The following is a 23188-nucleotide window of genomic DNA, read 5'->3' on the forward strand; positions in this document are numbered from 1 at the left end:
TAAGACTTAGGGGTCTATTTACTAAGCAATGGAAGGAGATAAAGTCTCTGGAGATAAAGTACCAGCCAGTCGGCTCCTAACTGCCATGTCACAGACTGTGTTTGAAAAATGACAGTTAGGAGCTGATTGGCTGGTACTTTATCTCCATCCATGGCTTAATAAATAGACTCCTTACTCACTTAACAGCCTAAGATTCGAGGGGGGCAGGCCAAGTGGAAAGCATGTGTGTGGGCAGGGCCAGATTAACAATGGGGCGGTTGGAGCCACATAAAAATAGGCCCATCACCATGGCAGCATGATGATGAACAGCCATCTGCTGGCCACATAGTTGGCCATAAATCATAATGATCAAGATTATATTTCTATCTTTCTCACAAAATTATGCAATTTGCCTATTTCTACATAATTAGGGAGACATTGGGGCTTATATTATAAGGGGTACACGCCCATATGGCTCTGGCCACACACACACAGCCTATGTGGCCCTCAATCCGCCCCTGTGTGTGGGGGGGGAAAGGGGTTGATGCCGTAAGTTGCTGTGACCCCACTGCCCAATACGGTAATTAATGGCATTGGCAGGCCAGTAAGACACAATTCACTACAAAATGTGTCAAGTACCTCCTGCTTAATTAATCATTGTGGATAGTGTCCAGGAATCCAAAAGTTTTCCATATACTGTATTTCAAAAGAGTATGCCTGGAAATTGCCTTCATTTAAATTTAATTTGCTTAACTGCAAAGTACAACTACTAACCAAGACTTCCACAGTTCTCTGAACTGGTCCCCGGGAAAGGTTTGTCGCAGTTTCAATCTATTAATATTGGGATGGCATAAAGTATTCTTCTGGATGGGTAAATGTAGGAGTTGGAGGAGGTTAGTGGCGAGAATGTAACATTCTTCTAATAAACAAAACAATGTATTCACCACGCAGCACAGAGAACAAGCGTGGTAGAACAGCAATTTCACTGCCCACACTTGCTGCTTACTTAGAAACTGCTATTTTTTTCATATCATGTTAAGTTTTATGTAATCATAGTTTGCTCAGCACAAACATTGTTCATACAAAACTGTTCCAACTTAATCATGATGTTAGGTTAGAACCATTAGTATGCGTGTCAGAGATAAAGAACAGAAGTGACCCTATTATGACAGTAGAGGTTGTGTTTGTTGTAACTCACTAAACATAAAGAGGGAGACAGACTATACACAAGCTGAGGATCTGGACTATAGATCTACAATGTCTAGGTCGGCAGAAAAGATGACACTGGATAAGGTTGACGTGCAAAAGGTTGGCAGGTACAAACGTTGACATTGCAATGGTCCACATATTTTTTTCTTCATGTTTTTGGATTTTTTCCATCCTTGACCATCCATGTCACAAATGGTAACCTTTAGTAACCTTGTGGCGAGCCAAGCGAGACACTGTACCTGAAGAGTGGTGAGCGTAAAGAGCCTGCAAGGGGACGTGTTTTTACAAATGGTGGTACCAGATGGAAAAACTATTTACACTAACCATTGGCGTTTCTATAATGGGTGCGGTGCACACGGGCCCCTGGGTACAGAGGGGGCCCACACCGAACACACTGCACCCATTTAAAAATACTTACCTTACCGGAGTCCAGCGGCGGGCGCAGCAGTCACGGTGGAAATTGCTGCAAAAATGGCCACCGCACAAATTGGTCTCCGGATCATGGCGGGCGCCATGTTTCCGGAGACCTGCGTATATGCAGTAGACTGCAGTAGACTCCGGAACAATGCCGGAGTCTACAGCGCCGTTCAGAGGGGGCCCACTAGGAGGTGCATACGGGCTCCCTCCTCTGTAGAAACGCCCCCGAGACTGACCCATAAAATGAAAAAACAAAAACCCAACAAAAAAGTGTTGACAATTTTTTGTGTCAACTATTGCCATATTCACCCTGTCAACATTTTTGCCCATGTCGACCATTCATAGGTCAACCTTTTGTCGATGTCGATCTAATGCATGTTGACCTAGACATTGTAAATCTTTTATACCATACCCAGAGATGTACACAGTAAAGTAGGAAAAGAAAGAAATGTACATAAAACATAAATACATAAGCATATTTAAGAAACCCACAACTTGACCTTAAAAGGAAAAGAGACAAGAAGAATATGAAGTAACTACATTTGAAGAGTTATTAAGTTACAGATGCGCCCACCTACAGCGCAGGATGTCTGGCGCGACTGAGAAGCTCCGAGAGGTGTAACATACCATTTTTCTTTGACTTTTGCTACTTATTCTTATCACATATGCAGCAAAACACTAACAGTGTATTAAAGATGGGCACACAGATGTACAAATGTTGTACACCAAATTTGCCTGGGACCAAGGGCCTAATTCAGACCTAATCGCTCGCTAGGGTTTTTTGCAGTGCTGCGATCAGATAGTCGCCGCCTATAGGGAAGTGTATTTTCGCTTTGCAAGTGTGCGATCGCATGTGCATCCGAGCGGCCCATAACATTTTTGTGCAGTTTCTGAGTAGCCCAGGACTTACTCAGCCACTGCGATCACTTCAGCCTATTCAGGCCCGGAATTGACGTCAGACACCCGCCCTGCAAACGCTTGGACACGCCTGCGATTTTCCAAACACTCCCAGAAAACGGTCAGTTGCCACCCAGAAACACCTTTTTCCTGTCAATCTCCTTGCGATCAGCTGAGCGAATGAATTGTTCGTTAAATCCATCGCTCAGCAACGATCCACTTTGTACCCGTATGACGTGCCTGCGCATTGCGGTGCATACGCATGCGCAGTTGCGACCTGATCGCAGCGCAGCGAAAAAAACTAGCGTGCAATCAGGTCTGAATGACCCCCCTAGTGTGCTGAGCGGACCTTTATGGTGCTACTGAAACTACAGTGCATGAAGACACATCTGTAGCAACTGTTGGGTGCCTACAATTCACCACTGAGAAGCTGGACATGCATAAGAAACACACACAACCCTCAAGTGTTTCAGTCATATTGGCTAGCTTTGTATGCACAGCTAGAAACACGGTATTCACTATACTGAAAGAAACATCATCAATACAAGAGTATACTAGACATAACGTAGAGTATACTAGAGATAACATAGCTGATCAATTCACTAGTGATATTGTTGAGTAATCAGGCAAAGTTCCCAGAGAACTGATAGCCTATAAGTTCCATCTGCAATGAGGCTGTCCCTACCGAGTCTTTATAATGGGCCTCAATGATCAGGAGCGGTTCTTGGTGCGGGCAAGCAGTGCCTTTGCCCGGGGCGCTGCGGCCTGGGGGCGCGGCCACAGTCACCCCGCAGGCACCGCCGCCTGCCCGCACCCTGCTCCACGGCTGCAGCAGACGCCGTGGGCTGTGTGGGCGTCCGCTGCAGCCGGCTCCAGGCACAGACACTAGAGGTCGTTATTGACCTCTAGTGTCTGTGCGGCGCTATGGGAGAGACGTCATTGACTACTCTCCCATAGAGAGGAGCGAGCGGGCGGCCAGACTGACGGAGCAGCAGCAGAAGAAGCAGGAGCGGGGCAGTGGTAAGTATTGTTTTTATTATTTTGTGTGTGTGTGTGTGTGTGTGTGTGTGTGTGTGTGTTTGTAAGCGGGGGGCACAGCTACTGGGGGCAAATAAAGAGGGGGCACAGCTACTGGGGGCAAATCCAGAGGGGGCACAGCTACTGGGGGCAAATCAAGAGGGGGCACAGCTACTGGGGGCAAATCAAGAGGGGGCACAGCTACTGGGGGCAAATCAACTGGGGGGCACAGCTACTGGGGGCAAATCAACTGGGGGGCACAGCTACTGGGGGCAAATCAACTGGGGGGCACAGCTACTGGGGGCAAATCAACTGGGGGGCACAGCTACTGGGGGCAAATCAACTGGGGGGCACAGCTACTGGGGGCAAATCAACTGGGGGGCACAGCTACTGGGGGCAAATCAACTGGGGGGCACAGCTACTGGGGGCAAATCAACTGGGGGGCACAGCTACTGGGAGCATAACTGGCCACGCCCCTCCCCTATGAAGCCCCCCCTGCACACTAACTGTTTTGCCACAGGGGGGGCGCCAGTGGAAACTCTCGCCCTCGGCGCCACAAGGGGTAGAACCGGCCCTGTCAATGATGTATGATTCATACTGTAGCTTGTGAAGTGTTCTCCTCAATTGTTCCCATCCTTTGGTATCACAACAGTAGCATTTACAGTGCTGGACAACAGGAAGTCAATGTTACTAGCAGATTCTTAAGAAACTTTAACTTGTTTAGAAAGTCTTATTTTGCTCATTATCATTGTTAGTTTGGGAAGCACCACAAATCTCTACAAAGCCTAAGTTAGAAGTCGGCCGAAATAAAGTCAAACATAAAAAAAGAACAAGCACAGATGAGGTTATCGAAGGAGACAGATGCGAGAAAATATGTTGTTGAAGGACATAAGGATTGAGCAGATCCTGCTAATAGATTCAGTAGGATCTCCCGACAGTCGGGATCCAGGCAGTCGAAATACTGACGATGGAATCCCGCCATTCAAAATCCTGACATTGAGCGCAGCGTGTCCCCTCATGGGCTCGCTGTGCTAGCCACACTATTATATTCCCCCTCGGGTGGCGGTGTGGACCACCACTCTAGTAGGAATACCGGGTGGCAGGCGGGATTTGACTGCTGTCGGGATTCTGGCATCGGTATTTTAAGCGCCGGGATCCCTATTGTTGGGAAATTAACTGCATCCCCTGCTAACTAGAGGGACAAGAAATACGCAATAGTCAAGGCTGGAGGAGTTATTACACTGGTACATGATAAGGTCCACTGTGGACATAATACACTTGAGCTAGCATTGGGATATCCAAATGGAAATGACAGAGAGGTAGCTGGATACATTCAATAAGACGGCGGTCAGGTGAGAAGATGTAGTAATGTGCGTCATCAGCAGAGGTGGTATTGGAGAGGAGGAGTAGATAAGTCCAGAGAGAGGAAAAAATACAGATGGACAAAAATAGAGCATTGAGGAACTCAACATACACAAGATGTAGATGGAAGGATGTGTCTGTAGTAGATACTGAAGGAGTGTTCAGAAATGTAGGAGGAAAATCAGTGCTGCAAAGGCCAAGGGTGTCAATGAGAAGAGGGTGGTTGACTACATAGAATGCAGCAGAGATGTTAATAGAGGATTAGTAGGTAAAAGTGACCCTTCAATTTAGCCATGAGCAGATCACTGGACATTGCAGAGAGGGCACACTGGTGTAGTGTAGCAGATGGCAGCCTAATTGCAGAGGTGAGTCAAATTTGTGGTTTTATACAAGCAGTCAGAGTAGTTTGGAAACAAAGGGGAGATGCAAATGGCACAATAGGTGAAGAGTGAGGTACTGTAGAGCAGATAGTTCTTTAAGGATTGTAAAAATGAGTGCATGTATGAAGGGGGAAGGTCCTAGCAGAAAGGTACAGGTTATACAGTTTACCTAGGTGCAGGCAAACATTGCGGGAGCCTGTGGAGAAATTGGGATGGAATATGACCGAGGCAACAAGCTGAACATATAAAAGGTAGGAGGAAGAGAAGATTATGAATACTATGTTCTCAGTAACAGGAGAGAAAGAATAAGAACAGATAGGTGAAAGGTGTAGAGGATTGGTGAGGGGTGATTAATCTTGTATGCTGTGGAATGATCATCAGTAACCATATAGATGTTCATAAAGTTGATACCAGAATGTTGACATGATTCGAACAGGTTCACAATGTCGACATCTGAAAATATCGCCTTGTGAAATGTCAACAGTCTGAGGATGCTGATGGTTAGGGTTAGGCTGTGAGGGCAGAGGTTAGGAACTAAAGGGAGGATTAGTAATTAGGGTTATGGACAGAGGGAGAAATACTCACTGTAATGCCGATTCTCAGATGCCTGCGCTGGAACTGATCCTCACGTGACCGCCGGGACCCAGAAGACACTGGACCAGCATCTGCTGCCAGGAGATGTTAAGAGACCTTAGACCACCGGGGACAGTTTGTCGACAATTCATCATGCCAACATATCACCCGGGTACATGATATTTCAGCAGGAGGAAGGGAAAGCTTGTGATGTGAATGGGTGTTACATATCACGCCAAAATGGCATATTAGGTCTATCGCGCTGCACTGAATCTCCGCTAAATCTCGTGTGCTTAATCAGGTAGGAAAGAGGGCGTGTAAGGTGAAAAATAAAACTGGTTATTCGATTTAAAAAGACCTGAAGTTCTGTCAAGAATGGAAGGCATCACACTCTGGGGGTAATTCCAAGTTGATCGCAGCAGGATTTTTTTTAGCAGTTGGGCAAAACCATGTGCACTGCAGGGGAGGCAGATATAACATGTGCAGAGAGAGTTAGATTTGGGTGGGTTATTTTATTTCTGTGCAGGGTAAATACTGGCTGCTTTATTTTTACACTGCAAATTAGATTGCAGATTGAACACACCACACCCAAGTCTAACTCTCTCTGCACATGTTATATCTGCCTCCCCTGCAGTGCACATGGTTTTGCCCAACTGCTAAAAAAAATCCTGCTGCGATCAACTTGGAATTACCCCCTCTGTACACAAAGTTGTTGCATATTGGACCAATCTTTTACTTCGTCCCCAGAATATTTTTATAACCCGAAGGCTCAGACAGTAGACTACACAGTGCGGAGTGTATGGTGTATCTCACAGCATGCAGACATAAAAGGCTTCCAGCTGCAAAATGCACTGTAGGATCCATCTCTGTTTACTGGGATTCACACTACACAGGGCACCTATTAGAGGAAGGGAGATTTATTATAGCGTCTTTCTCTTTATCACCTCTCCATCTCTTGCCTATATAAGAGGCTTCTGAAGGAACTGCCAACCACACAAAGAATAAACACTTGTTACAGGCAGAGACTTCTGTAGTGTATACCGCAGCACTTGCAGGGAGGGGGGCGATGATATTTTACAGGCCTCCCAAAAGTTATATTCAAAGAATATTAGTCAAGACTTTGCTTTCCCCACTCTGGGTGACATACCTCAGAGTTAGGGCTAAAACACGAGCCGGTATTTGCCGGCCGGGAAAAAGCCGGACGGCTTTTTCCCGTGCCGGCATTGTAATGAACAGTGTGAGGCTACAGGTCTTTTCACACTGCACGGCCCCGGCCCGGCTGCCGTGTTGCAGCTGGAACTATCCACTGGAAGGTCCGGCTGCCGGGCCAGCGCCGGGCCGTCTTTGCAGCCAGTAAACCGTGTGTGTGAAGGGGAGCTTTCACACACAACGTTTTTTTCTCAAGCCGTGTCTGATGCTGCGCATGCGCACAGCATCACACACGGCTCAAAGCCGTCCTGTGTGACAGACTCTGCCGGTTTCTCCCGGATGGCAAAAAGCCGGACAAAGTTTGTCTGGCTTTTTGCCATCCGGGAGAAACCGGCCAGTGTGTCACAGCCGGCAATGTTCTGCACTACAACTGTTGTGGCACTACACAACCCAGCAAACCTTGCAAGGGTCTCGCAGTAATGGCATGATAAACCTGTGGCAGAGCTTGCTGAGATGTATAGTTCCAAAGCAGATGCCATGCTGGACATTTCCTACCCCTAAAATACCCTATACAGTAGAACCCTCTGCAGAACTACAGACACAACATTTGTTCTACTTACCTGCAACAGGATCCGGTCTGAAGATCAACACTGTCTAGGTCGGCAATGTTTAGGTCGACCACTATAGGTCGACAGTCACTAGGTCGACAGGGTTGGACGGTCGACAGTGTTTCTAGGTTGACATGTGCTAGGTCGACAGGTCAAAGGGTCGACATGAGTTTTTTTTTTTTTTTTGGAACTTTTTTATACTTAACGATCCACATGGACTACGAATGGAACGGTAATCTGTGCCGAGCGAAGCGAGACACCTTGCCCGAAGCATGGTGAGCGAAGCGAGACATGCGAGTGGTTCCCGGTCACTCTACGGAGAAAACGACACCAAAAACAAACAAACTCATATTGACCTTTTGACCTGTCGACCTAGAAACCCTGTCGACCTTCCAGCCCTGTCGACCTATAGTGGTCGACCTAAACATTGTCAACCTAGACACTGTCGATCTAATGATCCACATCCCCTACAACTACACTTTTGTTTACACAGTAGGCCCTGGGGGTGACACTGTCACTGCCCCCATGACCCCTGTCTCTGGTGAACAGATTGCCTGGTATGGCCCCCTGCAGCTAGTAGCACCGCTTCAGTGCTGCTCGGAGCATCCAAAGCACATTCCAGCCATGCACCCTACAGTGTGTACAGCCACCCGAAGTGTCTGAGGAGCTCTCCACTTTCTTCTGCCACCGGACCCACCACCTTGTGTGAAGTCACATGTTCAGTCGGTGGAGCAGTCACAGGGTGGCCGTAAGCCCTGTTCTAGAGATGTATTGCTCAATAGGACCCATTCTCTGGTAATAACCCTTTGCTGTATTGTATTGCAAGACAAATTAGTTTATCCCACCCCCTCAAAATCCTGACATTCGGCATGGCGACTAACCGGAAATATTCCCACTCGTGGTTGTCCACGACACCCATAGAGTGGGAATAGAACCTGGTGTGAGAGCAGCTCGCTACCGAGCCCACAAGGGGCTTCGTTGCGCTCGCCGCCCCGCCGGCATTCTAATCCCTGGGATCCTGACGTCGGTATGGTGACCAGTGGGATCCCAAGAGCCCGTCACCCATCCAAATACAGCAGATCTATATATCATGTTATATATAAGCTTACTGTACTGTCCATTTAAAGCAGGACACTCAAATTACACAAGTTCGCTAGCTGCTTAAAACCAGGTGAAATGGTGAAAGTCAGGCTTGAAGTCAGCCAGCCACTGAACCTGTGTAATTCATGAGAGTCCTGGTGTCAAGGAATAGTATGGGAAATATTATATGTATATATATATATATATATATATATATATATATATATATATACACACATATATACACACACACACACAATTCTAAATAAGTCTGTCAGGAGGAATTAAGTCCAAAACAAAGAAAGCAGGAGGTAGAGAGAAAATGACCACAAAGTATTCTAAAGTGAAGAAAAGGATATTGACCGCAGCAGTGGTTTTGAATCACGATGCCCTAGAGTATCATCATTGTTTTCACGGCACCCCTAGGCCAACAGTTTCTTTTTGAAAAATTTCGAAAGAAATATTACATTGAAGTAAATTGTGTTTATATGTCATCTTTAGGTTAAGTTATGTGGTGAGGGACAAGATTTGCCTTTTTTTTGTCCACATAGTGTATGACTGGCAGCCACCAGCCCTGGTTTCACCTATTACATTGACCATAAATAATTTGAATTGGTCCTGGATCACCAATCCAAGGCACCCCTACATGTGTCCTGAGGCACCCCAGGGAGCCACGGCACACAGTCTGAGAACCAGTGGACTGCAGTATTAAATCGTTTCCCAACCTTGGTCCTCAAGGCACACTAAAGTCCCTGCTTTTAAAGATGGTCAAACTTGAGCACAGGTGACTTAATTAGTAACTGGGATATATTTTATTTAACCACCTGTGCTCAAGCATGGATATCCTTAAAACCTAGACTCGTGGCAGGCGCGTGGGACAGAGCTGGGAAACACTGATCGATTTAGAACATTGCCCTGGATTCCGAAGTCAATTTTGGTATTAAAGAGAAAAAAAACTAATTTATTTAAACCAAACTACTTGACGTTAACTGGTCAGCACTAGTTTAGTAATGGTATATAAAGGCCAATGGACACAAAAGGAATCAGTGCAATAGAAAATGAAAATTAACACCCTGAGGGATGTCTGTTAATGATTTCCTCTTTCATACCTGAACAAATAATGGAAATTTACTACAAAACGAGAAGTATGTGAAAATGACCTACTGTGCATTACAGATTATTGATATTTTAACTCCTACACTAGTTACTTTAATTTCAATTTATTAACTTATGGGCCCTACACACAGCGCGATCCGCCGCCGAGCTGCCCGACGGGCGACCCGGCGGCGGGGGGGCAGTGACGGGGGGAGTGAAGTTTCTTCACTTCCCCCGTCACCTGGCTCCATAGCAGTGCAGGCAAATATGGACGAGATCGTCCATATTGGCCTGCATGCACAAGCGACGGGGCACCAACGATGAACGAGCGTGGAGCTGCGCATCGTTCATCGCTGGTGCCTCCACACTGAAAGATATGAATGGTATCTCGTTCATTAATGAACGAGATCGTTCATATCTTTCATTATTATAGCGCAGTGTGTAGGGCGCTTAAGACTTGGAGAAAGATAAAGTGGACGGAGATAACAAACCAGCCAATCAGCTTCTAACTGCCATGTTACCGCTGTGTTTCAAAAATGACAGTCAGGAGCTGGTTGGTTCTTTATCCCTATCCAAGGCTTAGTAAATAGACCCCATTGTTCATTACGGTCAGGGAGAAATTGATGGACCCTACGCAAATAACTAATTAATGGACCATGTACTGTACATATGAGTTTTATATAGTGGCAACCTTCAATAATGACACTGCAAAACCCCAAAATATCCCCCCAGGTTTATTTGTTTAATGGAATGAACTAGAAAATTAGGACAGGGTAAAAAGAATAAAAAAAAAAGTTAACACGCTGGATCTTAAAATAAATCACAAAATGATTTTTACTCACTGTGCCATTTCCGGACGCTGATCCAAAATTTCCAGTGGAATTTTGCCCTTGGTTGTTATTTTGCTCTTCGATCCCACGTGTTACGCGTATCCTAAAATGTGGCTGCCTGACATTCTGCTCTTGTCTAATTTTAAAGGAGCACCCTTGTCCCTGCAAGGGTCGTTCTCTGGAATAATTCTGACAGTCGTCGGTAAAGTCGTTACTGCAAGACCTGCCTTCTGTACTCAACCCGTTCTCTACAGAGCTGAGGGTCTCCGACCGTGGCTGCAGCGGGTAGGACGTACTCCGTTCAAGTCTAATGCGGGGGTATCGAACCAGTCGGTCTCCCTTTGTGCCAGTAAACCCAAAATTATACTCTTCTCCCTGGTTACAGTTGGTAGTTTGAGATTGCTGGAGTTGAAATACAAAACACCTTTTTCCGGGACTCCCTGACGTGTCCGGGAGATGCTGTAGAGACCAGCGTCTTGGCTCTGCGTTAGAGCCATTTTGCCCTTCATAGCACGGCGGCAGCAACCTCACTTGCCGGATGTCAGGGCTGAGAGTCTGCCTGTTTATCCTCACACCACCAACGCTCTTGCTGCAGGTAGGTAACCTGTCCTCTTCCTCCCCATCTCTTGCGTAGTTAATATTCCCATTTTGCTCTGTAAAGCGACATTGAGTGAGCCTGGGGTGGAAGGACGCTGTCCCGTTAACCCGTTGCCTTCTAGGTTCATGCAACTGCGGAGGAGAATTACCAGGCGTATCTTGCGGACTACTTACAGTGGAGGAATTTTTCCTTACAGCCGAAATGTAATTCTCGTCAAAGTCCGCAAACCCGCAAGGAAGAACCTCTTCCGAAAATTCTGCACCCTCACACTCATCGGCACAGTCGCTGGCACCTTTGCGCTGGAGGGAGATTTGCATTGAGGAACTTCTTGTTGGGCGCACGTCGATGTTCTGCAGCAGCTGTGGAATAAACATGGAAGTGCTTCTCTTCAGTGCACCTTCTTCTTGGAGATCTTCATCACCATAATGTCTGGAGAACAAGTGGGAGCCGTTCCTACGCGGCAGGGTATGGAATGCCATGAACAAGTCATCTTCTCTCTCCTGCTCTAAGACGTCCGACTCGGGGGCCGTGTTGCTTCTCCCTGAGCCAAAATGAAACCGCAGCCTGCGGGCCATGGTTTAACAACGGGCAGGGGGAAAAAAAAGACAGGGAACGAAGTCGCAGTATCTGCCAGGAGTTAAAAATCATAAACATAAACTCCAAGAAAAAGTGTCCCATCTGCCAAACTGTTAGCACTGCTGTACTGATAGCGACAGATAGCAGAAATAGCCTAAGTGGCAAACAGCATTCCAGGCATGATTGGATGAGAGCTGCCAGTGCTTCTGCACACTGTGACATAGGGTAGGATGGCTGGAGTCATGTGACTCGGTCCACCACCACCCCTCTCTCCAAAGCGTTTTCATGTAAGTTTTTTTTTCCCCCTTGTGTGTCCAACAGCGAGAGCCTGAAACAGCACCTTCCCAGCTGCTGCTTTTCCATCAGAGAGAAGCAGCATCAGTGAGGGAGCTTTCACAGTTGACTAAGGCAGCAAATACATTCATAGCTGCTGTAAATCTAAACCACATCGTTTAGCACTTTTCTCTTGGCAGGAAAAAAGGGAAAGTGGAAAAAAAAAAATAAGTGAGAAAACACAGGCGCACTTTATAGTAACAATAAACTCTGCGAATTACCGACTGCAGCAATCCCAAAACCCTTTCCCTATATGATCAAGAGCCTGGTTCCTCGGCAGATAAACTTGACGTGAATAAAAAGCCTGAATTAAAAAACACAGTAGGGAAGGATCTGTTTTCTATCCTAGAAAATGGTTACCCTGCTCCGAGGGTGATGTCTCAGATTATTTCTTTTTTTGCTTGTTTATATGTAATGTTAATCTTGTGTTTATATATATATATATATATATATATATATATATATATATAGTATTAATATCAATAGAGAGACAGATACACACCCCCACATTCACTCCCAGGACTAAGGGATTTGATTTTCGACTCACAAACATTAAGGTAAAAAAAACATAAAAACAAAACACCTCTGTAGATATAACAGAAAAATCATGACTAATAAAGTGAAAAAAAGATAAAAAGGGAAAAGTAGATAACATCAGTTTTTCTGTAATCGCCAGTTTGTACAAATCCCCCAATCTGTGCAGCTCATTTCTATCTCCTATGAGGCTGCAAACCAGTCACTCAAACAGCGGGTATGGGTCGTTGGGTCGACACAACTTAGGTCGACACAACTTAGGTCAACTACTATTGGCCGACATGCATTAAGTTGACAGGGTCGCTAAGTCAACATGTACTAGGTTGATGGGTCAAAAGGTCGACATGAGTTTTTTTAAATACTTTTTTTTGTGTCGTTTTCTTCGTAAAGTGATGGGGAACCCCAATTAGTGCACCGTGTTCAATCACCATGCTTTGGGCAGATTACTACTCCCAATCGTAGTCCACGTGGATCGGAAAGTATGAAAGTCCAAAAATTGAAGAAGAAAAAGTTAAACACTCATGTTGACCTTTTGAACTGTCGACCTAGTACATGTCGACCTAATGACCATGTTGGCCTTTTGAACTGTCGACCTAACGCGTGTCGACCAATAGTGGTCCACCTAATGACTGTCGACCTAATGACCGTATCCCCAGCCAACTGTACTCATGATACAAGATAAAGTAGCACTATTCTCCTAAAGCAGATACTTAAAGAAACCTGCTTTTGGTAAATTGTTGCCAGGTCTCATCAACAAATCCAAGTAATTTAAATTTGCAAATACGTACCGCATTATCCCTGCAACCAAGCCTTGATCCTTTACAGATATGGAGCAATGGGTTAGATTCCAACCAAGGCTCCATGTGTTTGAAGTCTGTATGTTCTCTTCATGTTTGCGGGGGATGCGGTGAGGACCTCAGCAGTAGGGAACTCGACAGTCAGAATACAGACAGCGGAATCCCAACAGTAAGTACCGGGGTTAGATTTAGGCACTAGCGGGAGGCTTAGCCTGCAGGGGTTGGGGAGGTACAGTAGTTGGGGTTAAACTGCGGTAGGGGACGGTTATGGTTAGGCTGCATGGGTGGGACAGTTAGGGTTATGGATAACTTACTAGGATCTGGCAGGATTTTGACCATACGGATGCCGCTGTCAACATCCTAAACGTCAGGGTTGTAAATGCTGGGATTTCATACCCAACCCGTTTGTGCAGGTTTCCTCAAGATGCCCTTGTCTTCTACTACACTCCATAGACATACTGTTAAGGTAATTCCCTATTGACAAAATGTAACCCATGTGGTAGGGAATTTAAATGGATTGAATACTGTATGTAAAGCAATGAGTAATATGAAGCTGCTATCTGCCTGATTCAGAGATGTACGCGGGGGTCAATGTTGTACGCCGTGGAGCGACTATTTGCCACTAAACGTGCGCCTAAGTCGCAGTTGTTCTGTGGTGGAAGTCACAGAGGGGATTTATTTGCTGACAGCGAGGGACCGTTTGTGGGATGTAACGGGGGAGAGACGACTCAAACGCAGGCATGTCATGACAGTCACTGGGACGTCACAGCTTGCAACTGTAATTCTGCACGCAGTTACAATGGCATCACCCTAGAGTAACCATTTCTGCTTGACAGTACTAACTTAAGGAACCATCCAGCCAGTGAGCACATTTGTGTCTCGAAGTGAAGATGTATGGCGTACTGGGACATCATTATGGCAGGTGCCTCACATTTTATGGGTGTATGGGTGTAATTAAGGTAGGGGAACGAGGTGGTTCAGCAGTTCAGAAGTGCTAGCCACACCCCATGTGGGAATGTGGGCACACACACTGTGATATAGCCTTGCCACCTTTCACAAGATGCGTGGCCAGTATCAAGTTTAGTAAATCTACAATTTTGAGGGGTATGTGCAGTCAGCGATGCTAAGTGAATGACTATCAAAAGCATGTGCACGGCTCCACTTGCACAAAGACCCCCTCAATCCTCCACGAAGTCCCATCGTATCGAGCAGTCGATCACAGCAAATTTATCCAAATAGAACACCATAAGTATTTTACAAATTTTATATGAATTACAGTGGAAAGAAAATTATATTCTAGCCATAAGTGATATTAAACCACTATATACGTGCATCTTCCACAACCTGGGATGTGAACACACCCGACACTATTTATCTCTGACAGACATGCCAACCCAACAGATCATTAATCATGACCAATATTGATTTTATTTTAAAACATTATTTATTATTTAATACCAGTTATATATATAGCGCACACATATTCCGCAGCACTTTACAGAGAATATTTGGCCATTCATATCAGTCCCTGCCCCAGTGGAGCTTACACTCTATATTCCCTATCACATGTACACGCACACACATTCATGCTGGGGTTAATTGGGAGCCAAATAACCTGCCAGTATATTTTTGGATTGTGGAACGAAACCGGAGTACCCAGAGGAAACCCACACAGGTACAGGGAGAATATACAAACTCCACACAGTTAGGGCCATGGTGTGAATGGAACCCATGACCTCAGTGCTGTGAGGCAGTAATGCTAACCATTACACCATCCCTACTGCCATTATATCTGGCATTACGGAAAATTTTATCTTAAAAAATGTGGGACGGCCATTGGCACTGCCTTTGAATCAAGCTACGCCAATTTGTTCATGGCAAGGTGGGATGGTAAACATATATGGACCAATCATTTAAAGATAACCTAGTTTGTTGGTACAGATGGTATATGGTCTATAGATGTACACTAAAAAGGTCTACAGTCAATAGGTCGACCACTAATGGTAGACATGCATTAGGTCAACAAGGTCAAACGGTTGACTGGGTCAAAAGGTCATCATGTAAAAGGTAGACAGTTCAAAACATCGACAGGGGCAAAAGCTGGACACACACATGGTTGACACAAGTTTTTTTTTAAACTTTTTCATACTTTTCCATCCACATGGACTATGATTGTAAATAGTAACCTGTGCAGAGTGCAGTGGAGCGAGCCATACGAGGGGACATGGTACACTAATTGGGCTTGTTTGTTGCAGAAGTGACGAAACACCCCCAAAAATAAAACTTTTTGTGTCTACCTTTTGACCCTGTCAACATTTTCTACTACGTACAGTATTCTATGTCAACCTTTTGCCCCTGTCAACCTAATGTGTGTCCACCATTAGTGGTAGACCTATTGACTGTAGACCTAATAAACCACAACCCCAACAGATTTATTGGGGTGAATTCAAAGGTGTATCACCCCCCGATCTCCCGTCTAATGTGACGGGAGAACGCAGGGGGCGATACACAATTGATGTCCCCTATCGCGTCCATTAGTGTCGGGTTTATCCGCGTAAAACGGCTAAACCCAACTAAACTAATGGGCGTGATAGGGAAAAACTGATTACTTTTCACACATTTCAGCTCTCCACCCTCGGTGAATGCGAGCTGAAATGTAGATGCCGGCAGCCGATCGCGCCTTAATGGAGCTACATTAGAATAGCTCTGCTCTGCGCCATTTAGTGGCTGCCGGTGTGAACACAGAGGAAGCCTCGGTCAGCTCACCTGACTGAGGCGCAGGCGTGCACTCCCGGCGTGACTAGGAGTGCACAGAGACGCTCCCATTCAGAGCGTCTCTGTCCAGGCACGCGGACAGAAACTCTCTCCATTCAAGCGAATGGGGCGCGTCTCCATCCAAGCGCGCTCCCGTCCACGCTCTCCATTCAAGTGAACGGGGCGCATCTCCGTCCAAGCGCACGTGCCCGTCCAGATGGAGACTCTCACAGTGACTAGGTGCGCCCCTAGTCACATAAAGAGCCTGAATAACGGAGCCTCTATCTGTAATATCTGAATTCTGCCCTCTGAGTCATATTTTTTTTATTTGGGAGGGCCCAAATGAAGATCTACACAAATTCATCAGCCACATGAATAATAACCAGATCAACCTGGAATTTATGACCAACACCAGTAAAGAATCTGTAATCTTTCTTGATCTGGAAATCTTTATTAGAAACAATGAGATACAGACTAAAACTCAGACTAAAGAAGTGGCAACAATATACTTTCAATATCTAATAATCATCATTGTAATTGGATATCAAGTACACCAACAGGCCAATTACAAAGCATAAAACATAACTGCAATCAACAGGTAACATTTGAAGAACAAAGCAACAACATGATGAATTTCCGCCAAAAAGGATACAAAGAGCAAAACCTTAAAAAACAAAGAGATACAGTAAGTCACTTAGAAACTTATCAGGTACAAAGAAAAAAAGCAGGAAAAACAAGATATCTTATTTATTACGCCGTACAATTGCAATCATGACTTATTAGAGACTATGATCAACAAACTTTGGCACATCCTGAAACTTGATGAAGAACTCAAAACTTTGTTAAACAGAGTAACCAAGAATTATGTATATATGAGCCAGATATATTAAACAGGAATTGGTATCAAACTTTCAACCCAACTAAGGCCCAACTAAGTCACAAGGTACCAAGGGGTTCCACTACTGTTTGAACTGTAGAGCTTGGAAAAACCAGGGAAAGTTAATGAGACCAGTATAATTTAAATCAAACAGAACTGAAAAAAAACATAAAACATCAAAGAACGCATCAGCTGGGATACTGAACAAGTTATATACCTTCTGGAATGCCCATGTGGGCTTCAGTACATTGGGCAGACAAAAAGAAAGGCCAAGGTCAGACTATCGGAACATATTTCTATCATCAAAAGGGGGCTTGCCACACACAGTGTATCAAATCACTTTATGCAAGTTCATTAAAAAGACCCATCAGGGCTGAAGTATATGGCAATACACAATTTAGAGAAACACTGGAGAGAAGGAGATACCATGATAATATAAGAATGAAACCAAATGGATTTCTGAACTAAAAACTGTGAAACCTTCAGGACTGAATATACAGAGTTGAAGCCTTTCTGTAGAAACTCGCTAGAATTGTATTTTTTTTTTAGTGTTCCTCAAAAGAAAGAAGTTTTTTAAACCTGTACTTTATTTCACATCTGACAAAAGTACCACGCACCTATATATATATTTAATTTATATATTTATTTCTAATATTGCTTTTATAAGAAAAGTAAAGATGGCTCCATAACCATGCGGTTACCACTTTTTGAAGAGACTTCTGTCCAGAACATCCATTTGTTTAATGTTTTGAACAATAAAGTTTTTTAAAGATTTTAAAATAAAAAGCACTGATGTTTTATTTTGCAAGTCCTGTTTCAGGTAGCAATGTATAGTGCAAGTCCTATTCCAGGTAAGACCTCATGCATTACGGTGTGAAACGTCCTCCATCAATGAAGAGGACTGGAGTCCTCTTTAGGCTTGGCAATTATCACAGAAGTCCAGGGATGGTTTGGCTCCTCTATTCCGGGGTCCTGCCGTTAGGTAGCACCACACATGACTCGTTTTCCTGCCTTAAAACCGCAGCTTGAAAAAGTGACACCAATCGTCTGCCCAGAAAAACATCTTCCGTCATGGCACATGACTGCCGGATGCAGCCGGGAACACGTGGAAGATAGGGGCGGCGTGCAATAATTAATGCCACAAGCAACAACAGATGAACTTGTCTCCTCCACGTAAAAACCCCAAATGAGCTGTACACATGATCTATTAATAATAAATCTTTTTTTTCCACAGGGGCCACTAATCATTAGCGCTCATGTTATTTTTCTATCCACTTACCATAAATTTTCTTTACTACAATATCAGCATTAAAGTGTGTTTTAACAGGTGATGAGACTTGTGTGAATGATGCCATAAGCTGGGTACAATTCCATAACCAGTGGCGTGGGGAGCCCACATATGGGTTTGGGGGCCTGACCTAATATCAGGAGGTGTGGCCACACCCCCTTAATCAAATTGCTGTGGGGAAATAAAGTGTGATTGCTCCCCCATGACACCTGCACCAAGAGACTACTTCTGCTAAGCCGCAGCAGCCGTCCTGCACCCACCACTGCCCATCCAACACACAGCAGCGTGTGCTGGTTGGGGAACAAAGTTGCTGTGCTGACAGGTAATGGGGCTGGGGGGGGGCTGGAAACCCTGGCCCCTGATGGGTCCCTCCATCAGGCCTGGGTAATTAGTACCCGTATCACGCCCTCTCGGTAGCAGTGGCCATAACTAAGGGTGTGCGACCGGTGCTGATACAGGGAGTTCTTGGCTCTCTGGGTAGCACAGTTGCAGCCCCATAGCCACTACTTCCGTCACCCTGCAGCCAGGATCACTGCTGTAGTGTCACCGACAATTACCCTGCAGTCTGCGGAGATAGTTGGAGTGTTATTAGGACATACAGGTGTTGGCATTCCCGACCCGTGTTGAGGAAAGTGGTCATGTGTGACATCACAATATCATATGCTCAGGGAGCGGAGATGACACAGGACACACTTGAGCCCCGTTACGGCACTGCTGAGTACATACCTAACCTATGCAATGATTAGGTGGGTCAAGTGATTTAAGTTGACTGGCCCAATAATTATATAGGTGTACGCAGAAGCATTACCTGATAAATGGCTTCAAATACTGTGTTTACAAATTGCCCTGCCCCGATCTCCTGTTCCTCTGAAAGAAAACACACAATGACCTAAAATAACTGAGGATCGGAGCGTTTATTGGATCTGCAAAGTGTGGACCCAACTTTACGCATACAAAAGCTCTGTTAGCTACATCATACCTCCCAACTGTCCCGATTTTCGCGGGACAGTCCCGTTTTTTTGAGGACTGTCCCGCTGTCCCACCCACGGGCCGCAGTGTCCCGCGGTGGGGGGGGGGGGGCAGTTGGGAGTCTGTCTCTTGCTGCCCTGCTTAGCAGAGCAGCGGTGAATAGACGCTGTGAGCATGTGCACAGCGTCTATTCACTGGTGTCAGAAGGAGAGGGGGCATGCCAGCGGCTCAGAGCGCTGGGCATGCCCCCTCAGTGATGAAAACGGGGCGTGGCTCGCGATTGTGGGTCCTCCGCAAAGCCACGCCGCTTTTCCCCTAGGCCACGCCCCTTTTTGGAGCGCGCGTGTGTCCCTCTTTAAAGAGATAAAAAGTTGGGAGGTATGGCTACATAAGTAGTCAGAACTGGAGGGTTAATTATTAGGACTAGATTTATTCCCTTTCCTGGGTCCCTGGATGAAAGACCTGCTCCCTACAGAAAGGTTTTATGGCTTGTTATTCTGCTATACAAAACATAAAACTCTTCACACCACAAAACAGAGCTTGCATTTTAATCAAGCATTCCATAACAGGCTTTCAAAACTTTCGGTGGGAACAGCAGGATGCAACATTCAGAGAGTTATAGCAGAAATGTTAGCTAGGTTTAGTTTACAAGACAAGTGCCAAGGTTCACTACAATCCCTCATTGTTCTAGCTAGATCCAGCGCCAATAACAAACACAGCACTGGTATTAGCTGCTTGCTAGCTGCCCTGCCAGGAGCACAGGTGCAAGTTCCGTACTCTGCAGAAGTCTTGTTTTTCAAGTCAGCTGTTACAGGTTTATGTGGATAATCTATGTAAACCAGGTTCTAAAGCCAATAGAAAAAAACAACATTCTTCTGAAAGACATTTTAATCGAATACAACTTTCATTCACACCTATGTGCTTTTTAAAAACATGAAAAGAATGTTAAAAATAGGTGAAAACAGAGTTTACTGCTCCTTACAGGGTCATCTTAATGTACAGGCATACTGGGCAGAATCCCAGGGCCCCCAAATTCTAGGGGCTTTTCAGGAGGGGTCACATAATAGATCGGCCAGGAAGCATCCTCTACATGCCTCCCAGCCTGCAGCCAGACAGTGAATGGCTGTCAGCATGCTGGATGGCTAGAGCTATCCACCAATCAGAGTGCTGATAGCCATTCACTGCATGGAAGCATGTGGAGAGACAGCACAGGGCTGCAGGATGGGTATGCTTTAAGTTCCTGTAAATGGCTGTGTAGGAGCCTCAGTGCACTGATTTGCCTAGGGCCTACAATGCTGTTAAGATGGCACCGGCACCTTACGCTCCATAGAACTGAACACAACGTATTAATCATGCATTAACACACACACCATTACAACAGACTGTATTGTAAGAGTAATGCATGAAAAGCATATTATATATGCAGAGTACCCGTTTTTCCAGTGCATATGCGATAACATGCACTTCCGTTCGCCCAAGCAGGGTCTTTTTAACAGAGGAGGGGGACCTGTGCAGACTCCGGGTGGGCCCCTTCCTCTGCACAGTGCAGTTGTCTTTGGCATCGTGCTGGAGTCTACTGCGCAGGCAAAGGGAAACATGACACCCACCATGTTTCAGAGACCAAATTCACTACTGCGCATGTGCGGCTGCCATTTTGAAGGAGATTTACGCAGTGGCTGCAGCACCAGACACTGTACTCAGAAAAGGGAAGTATTAAAATATAGGTGCAATGTCTGCAGTGTGGGCCCCCCAATAAATGCCAATGCGCCCAGTGGCGTAAGTTCGTCCCAGTTGCCCGGAGGCAAGATAAATATTGGTGTCCCCCTATTTACTATATTAAGTGCTCTGAAAAAAATGTATATACTGTATTTATACATTTAATTGTCTTTTATTTTAAATCACACATTTCTTAGCAGTCACACCCAGGATTAGAACCCATGACCTGTTACACTAACAGCAGACACTTTACTGATGGAGTTATTTGCTCCTTTAGAGGAAGCATGAGAATTCTAACTTTATGAAGTTACGTGTAATTGGCAGAGAAGTATCTTCATATCGTTAGAATTATCATGCTTCCAACACAGGAGCAAACAGCTTCATCAGTAAGGTGTCTGCTTCCAGTGTAATAGGTTGTGGTTTCTAATACTTGGTATGACACTTGTAAAATGTGTGTATTCAGTATAATAAAGAGGGTGTGATTTGTAAGGTGCAGGGAACAGTGAGGAAGTCGGCCACTGAAAAGACAGCGGCAGCTATCAATTAACTTAATTCAATGGTCTCACAGAATGGGAGGAGAGGTGCCCCCCTTCAGAGCAGGAGCCCGGCGGCAGATGACTCCGTTGCCTCCCAGAGTTCTGCCGCTGAATGCGCCCAAGTACCCACTACAGATGTGATTGAATGAAAGCCTCCAGATTCATGAATGTGCGCGAGTTCTCATTTAATATGTTTGGCATTTGCATTTATATTAACTGGAAATCCTACTTAATTACAGTGCAGCAAATTCCTAGAAACGTGTTGAGAAAAGCTGCGATGATAATTTGGAAGAACGCTAGCAATTATTTACATATCAAACTATGAAAAACTTCCAGGCTATTTAACTCATTGGACTATTATTGATATTACATGCATGCGATATATGGAAAAGTAACACTTTGTGTTTAAATATTTTATTCCCTGCTGCCACGTAATATGCTCCATACAGTACATAAGCGCATATTTATTAGAAGTATTTTTTTCATTGAAATTTATTAACATGGTCTTGTGGCGGGTGGGGGTGTAGTTAGGGCTGTGACAATGGCCAACCGCAGTAATACCCCTTTCACATTTCCAATGTGAATACCACCCAGGAATTGGAATTAGGTCCTTCCCGGGTGGGATCCGGCATTGGAGCCTCTGCGCTGGCTTCCCGACCCACCAATATGCCGGGTCGGTTGCATAGTGGCAGGGGGCGGAGCCTGCAGCAGGGGCTGGGGTGGAAGCGGTGCTGGGAGATGAGCTCATCTCCGCGCCGCCTCTCCCTATGTAGTAAACGGGTCCCATTGATCCGGGAACCTGTTCACACTGCCGCTGACCCGGTATTTAACCCAGGAAAAAAACTTCTTATTACCTGGGTTGAATTACCCAAGGCCCCTTTCACATCGCATACTTACCTGTTTCGACCAGATAACAGGTTATTTCTGCAACGTGAAAGGGGTATTGGGGGTTGCTTGTTGCTTTTATGGATTAGATTAGGATAGCATACAGGAGTACTTGGATACCTCCAATGTTATTGTTAGGAATCAGCATGGCTTCATGAGGGAAAGGTCATGCCAAACGAACTTAATTAGCTTCTACGAGCAAGTGAGCAAAGATCTTGACCAGGGTAACGCAGTACATGTGGTCTATTTAGATTTTGCAAAAGCCTTCGATACAGTGCCTCACAAGAGGCAGATTTTCAAACTAAGAGAGCCCGGCCTAGGAAACAGAATTTGTACTTGGGTAAGTGATTGGCTAGATAACAGGGAACAGCGAGCTGTGGTTAATGGGATGTTCTCCAACTTGGCAACTTTATTCAGTGGAATACCGCAAGGGTCAGTACTTGGGCCAATACAGTTCAATATGTTTATTAATGACCTAGGAATAGGCCTGGAAAGCACAGTGTCAAGTTTTGCAGAGGATACCAAACTATGTAGGGTAATTAGCTCAGCCAAGGATACAGAGTCCCTACAGAATGACTTACTTAAAATGGAAATTTGGCCAACTAAATGGAGAATGAGGTTTAACATAGATAAATGTAAAGTCATGCACTTTGGAACTAAAAATAACCATGCAACCTACAAATGAAATGGAGAGAACGTAGGGGAAACGGTAATAGAAAAAGATTTTGG

General features: G+C 45.2%; 1 protein-coding gene across 14 annotated transcripts in view; it reads right to left on the minus strand.

Moving 5' to 3' along the window:
* Nucleotides 1-23188, minus strand: part of NEDD4L (NEDD4 like E3 ubiquitin protein ligase) — a 642187-nt gene that overhangs the window by 288287 nt on the left and 330712 nt on the right. For 3 of the 14 annotated variants that reach the window (XM_063959537.1, XM_063959516.1, XM_063959545.1), the window contains exon 1: nucleotides 10609-11919. The exons of 5 other annotated variants lie outside the window; for them this stretch is intronic. In XM_063959537.1, the coding sequence (XP_063815607.1) occupies nucleotides 10609-11769 (1161 nt within the window). In that variant the 5' untranslated portion in view covers nucleotides 11770-11919. Of the gene's footprint in view, nucleotides 1-10608; nucleotides 11930-23188 lie in introns of those variants that run through there. 6 more of the 14 variants (XM_063959526.1, XM_063959477.1, XM_063959498.1 and 3 more) reach the window with 6 other exon arrangements.

This window comes from Pseudophryne corroboree, chromosome 1 (genome assembly GCF_028390025.1).
Source record: "Pseudophryne corroboree isolate aPseCor3 chromosome 1, aPseCor3.hap2, whole genome shotgun sequence".
Taxonomy (NCBI): Eukaryota; Metazoa; Chordata; class Amphibia; order Anura; family Myobatrachidae; genus Pseudophryne; species Pseudophryne corroboree.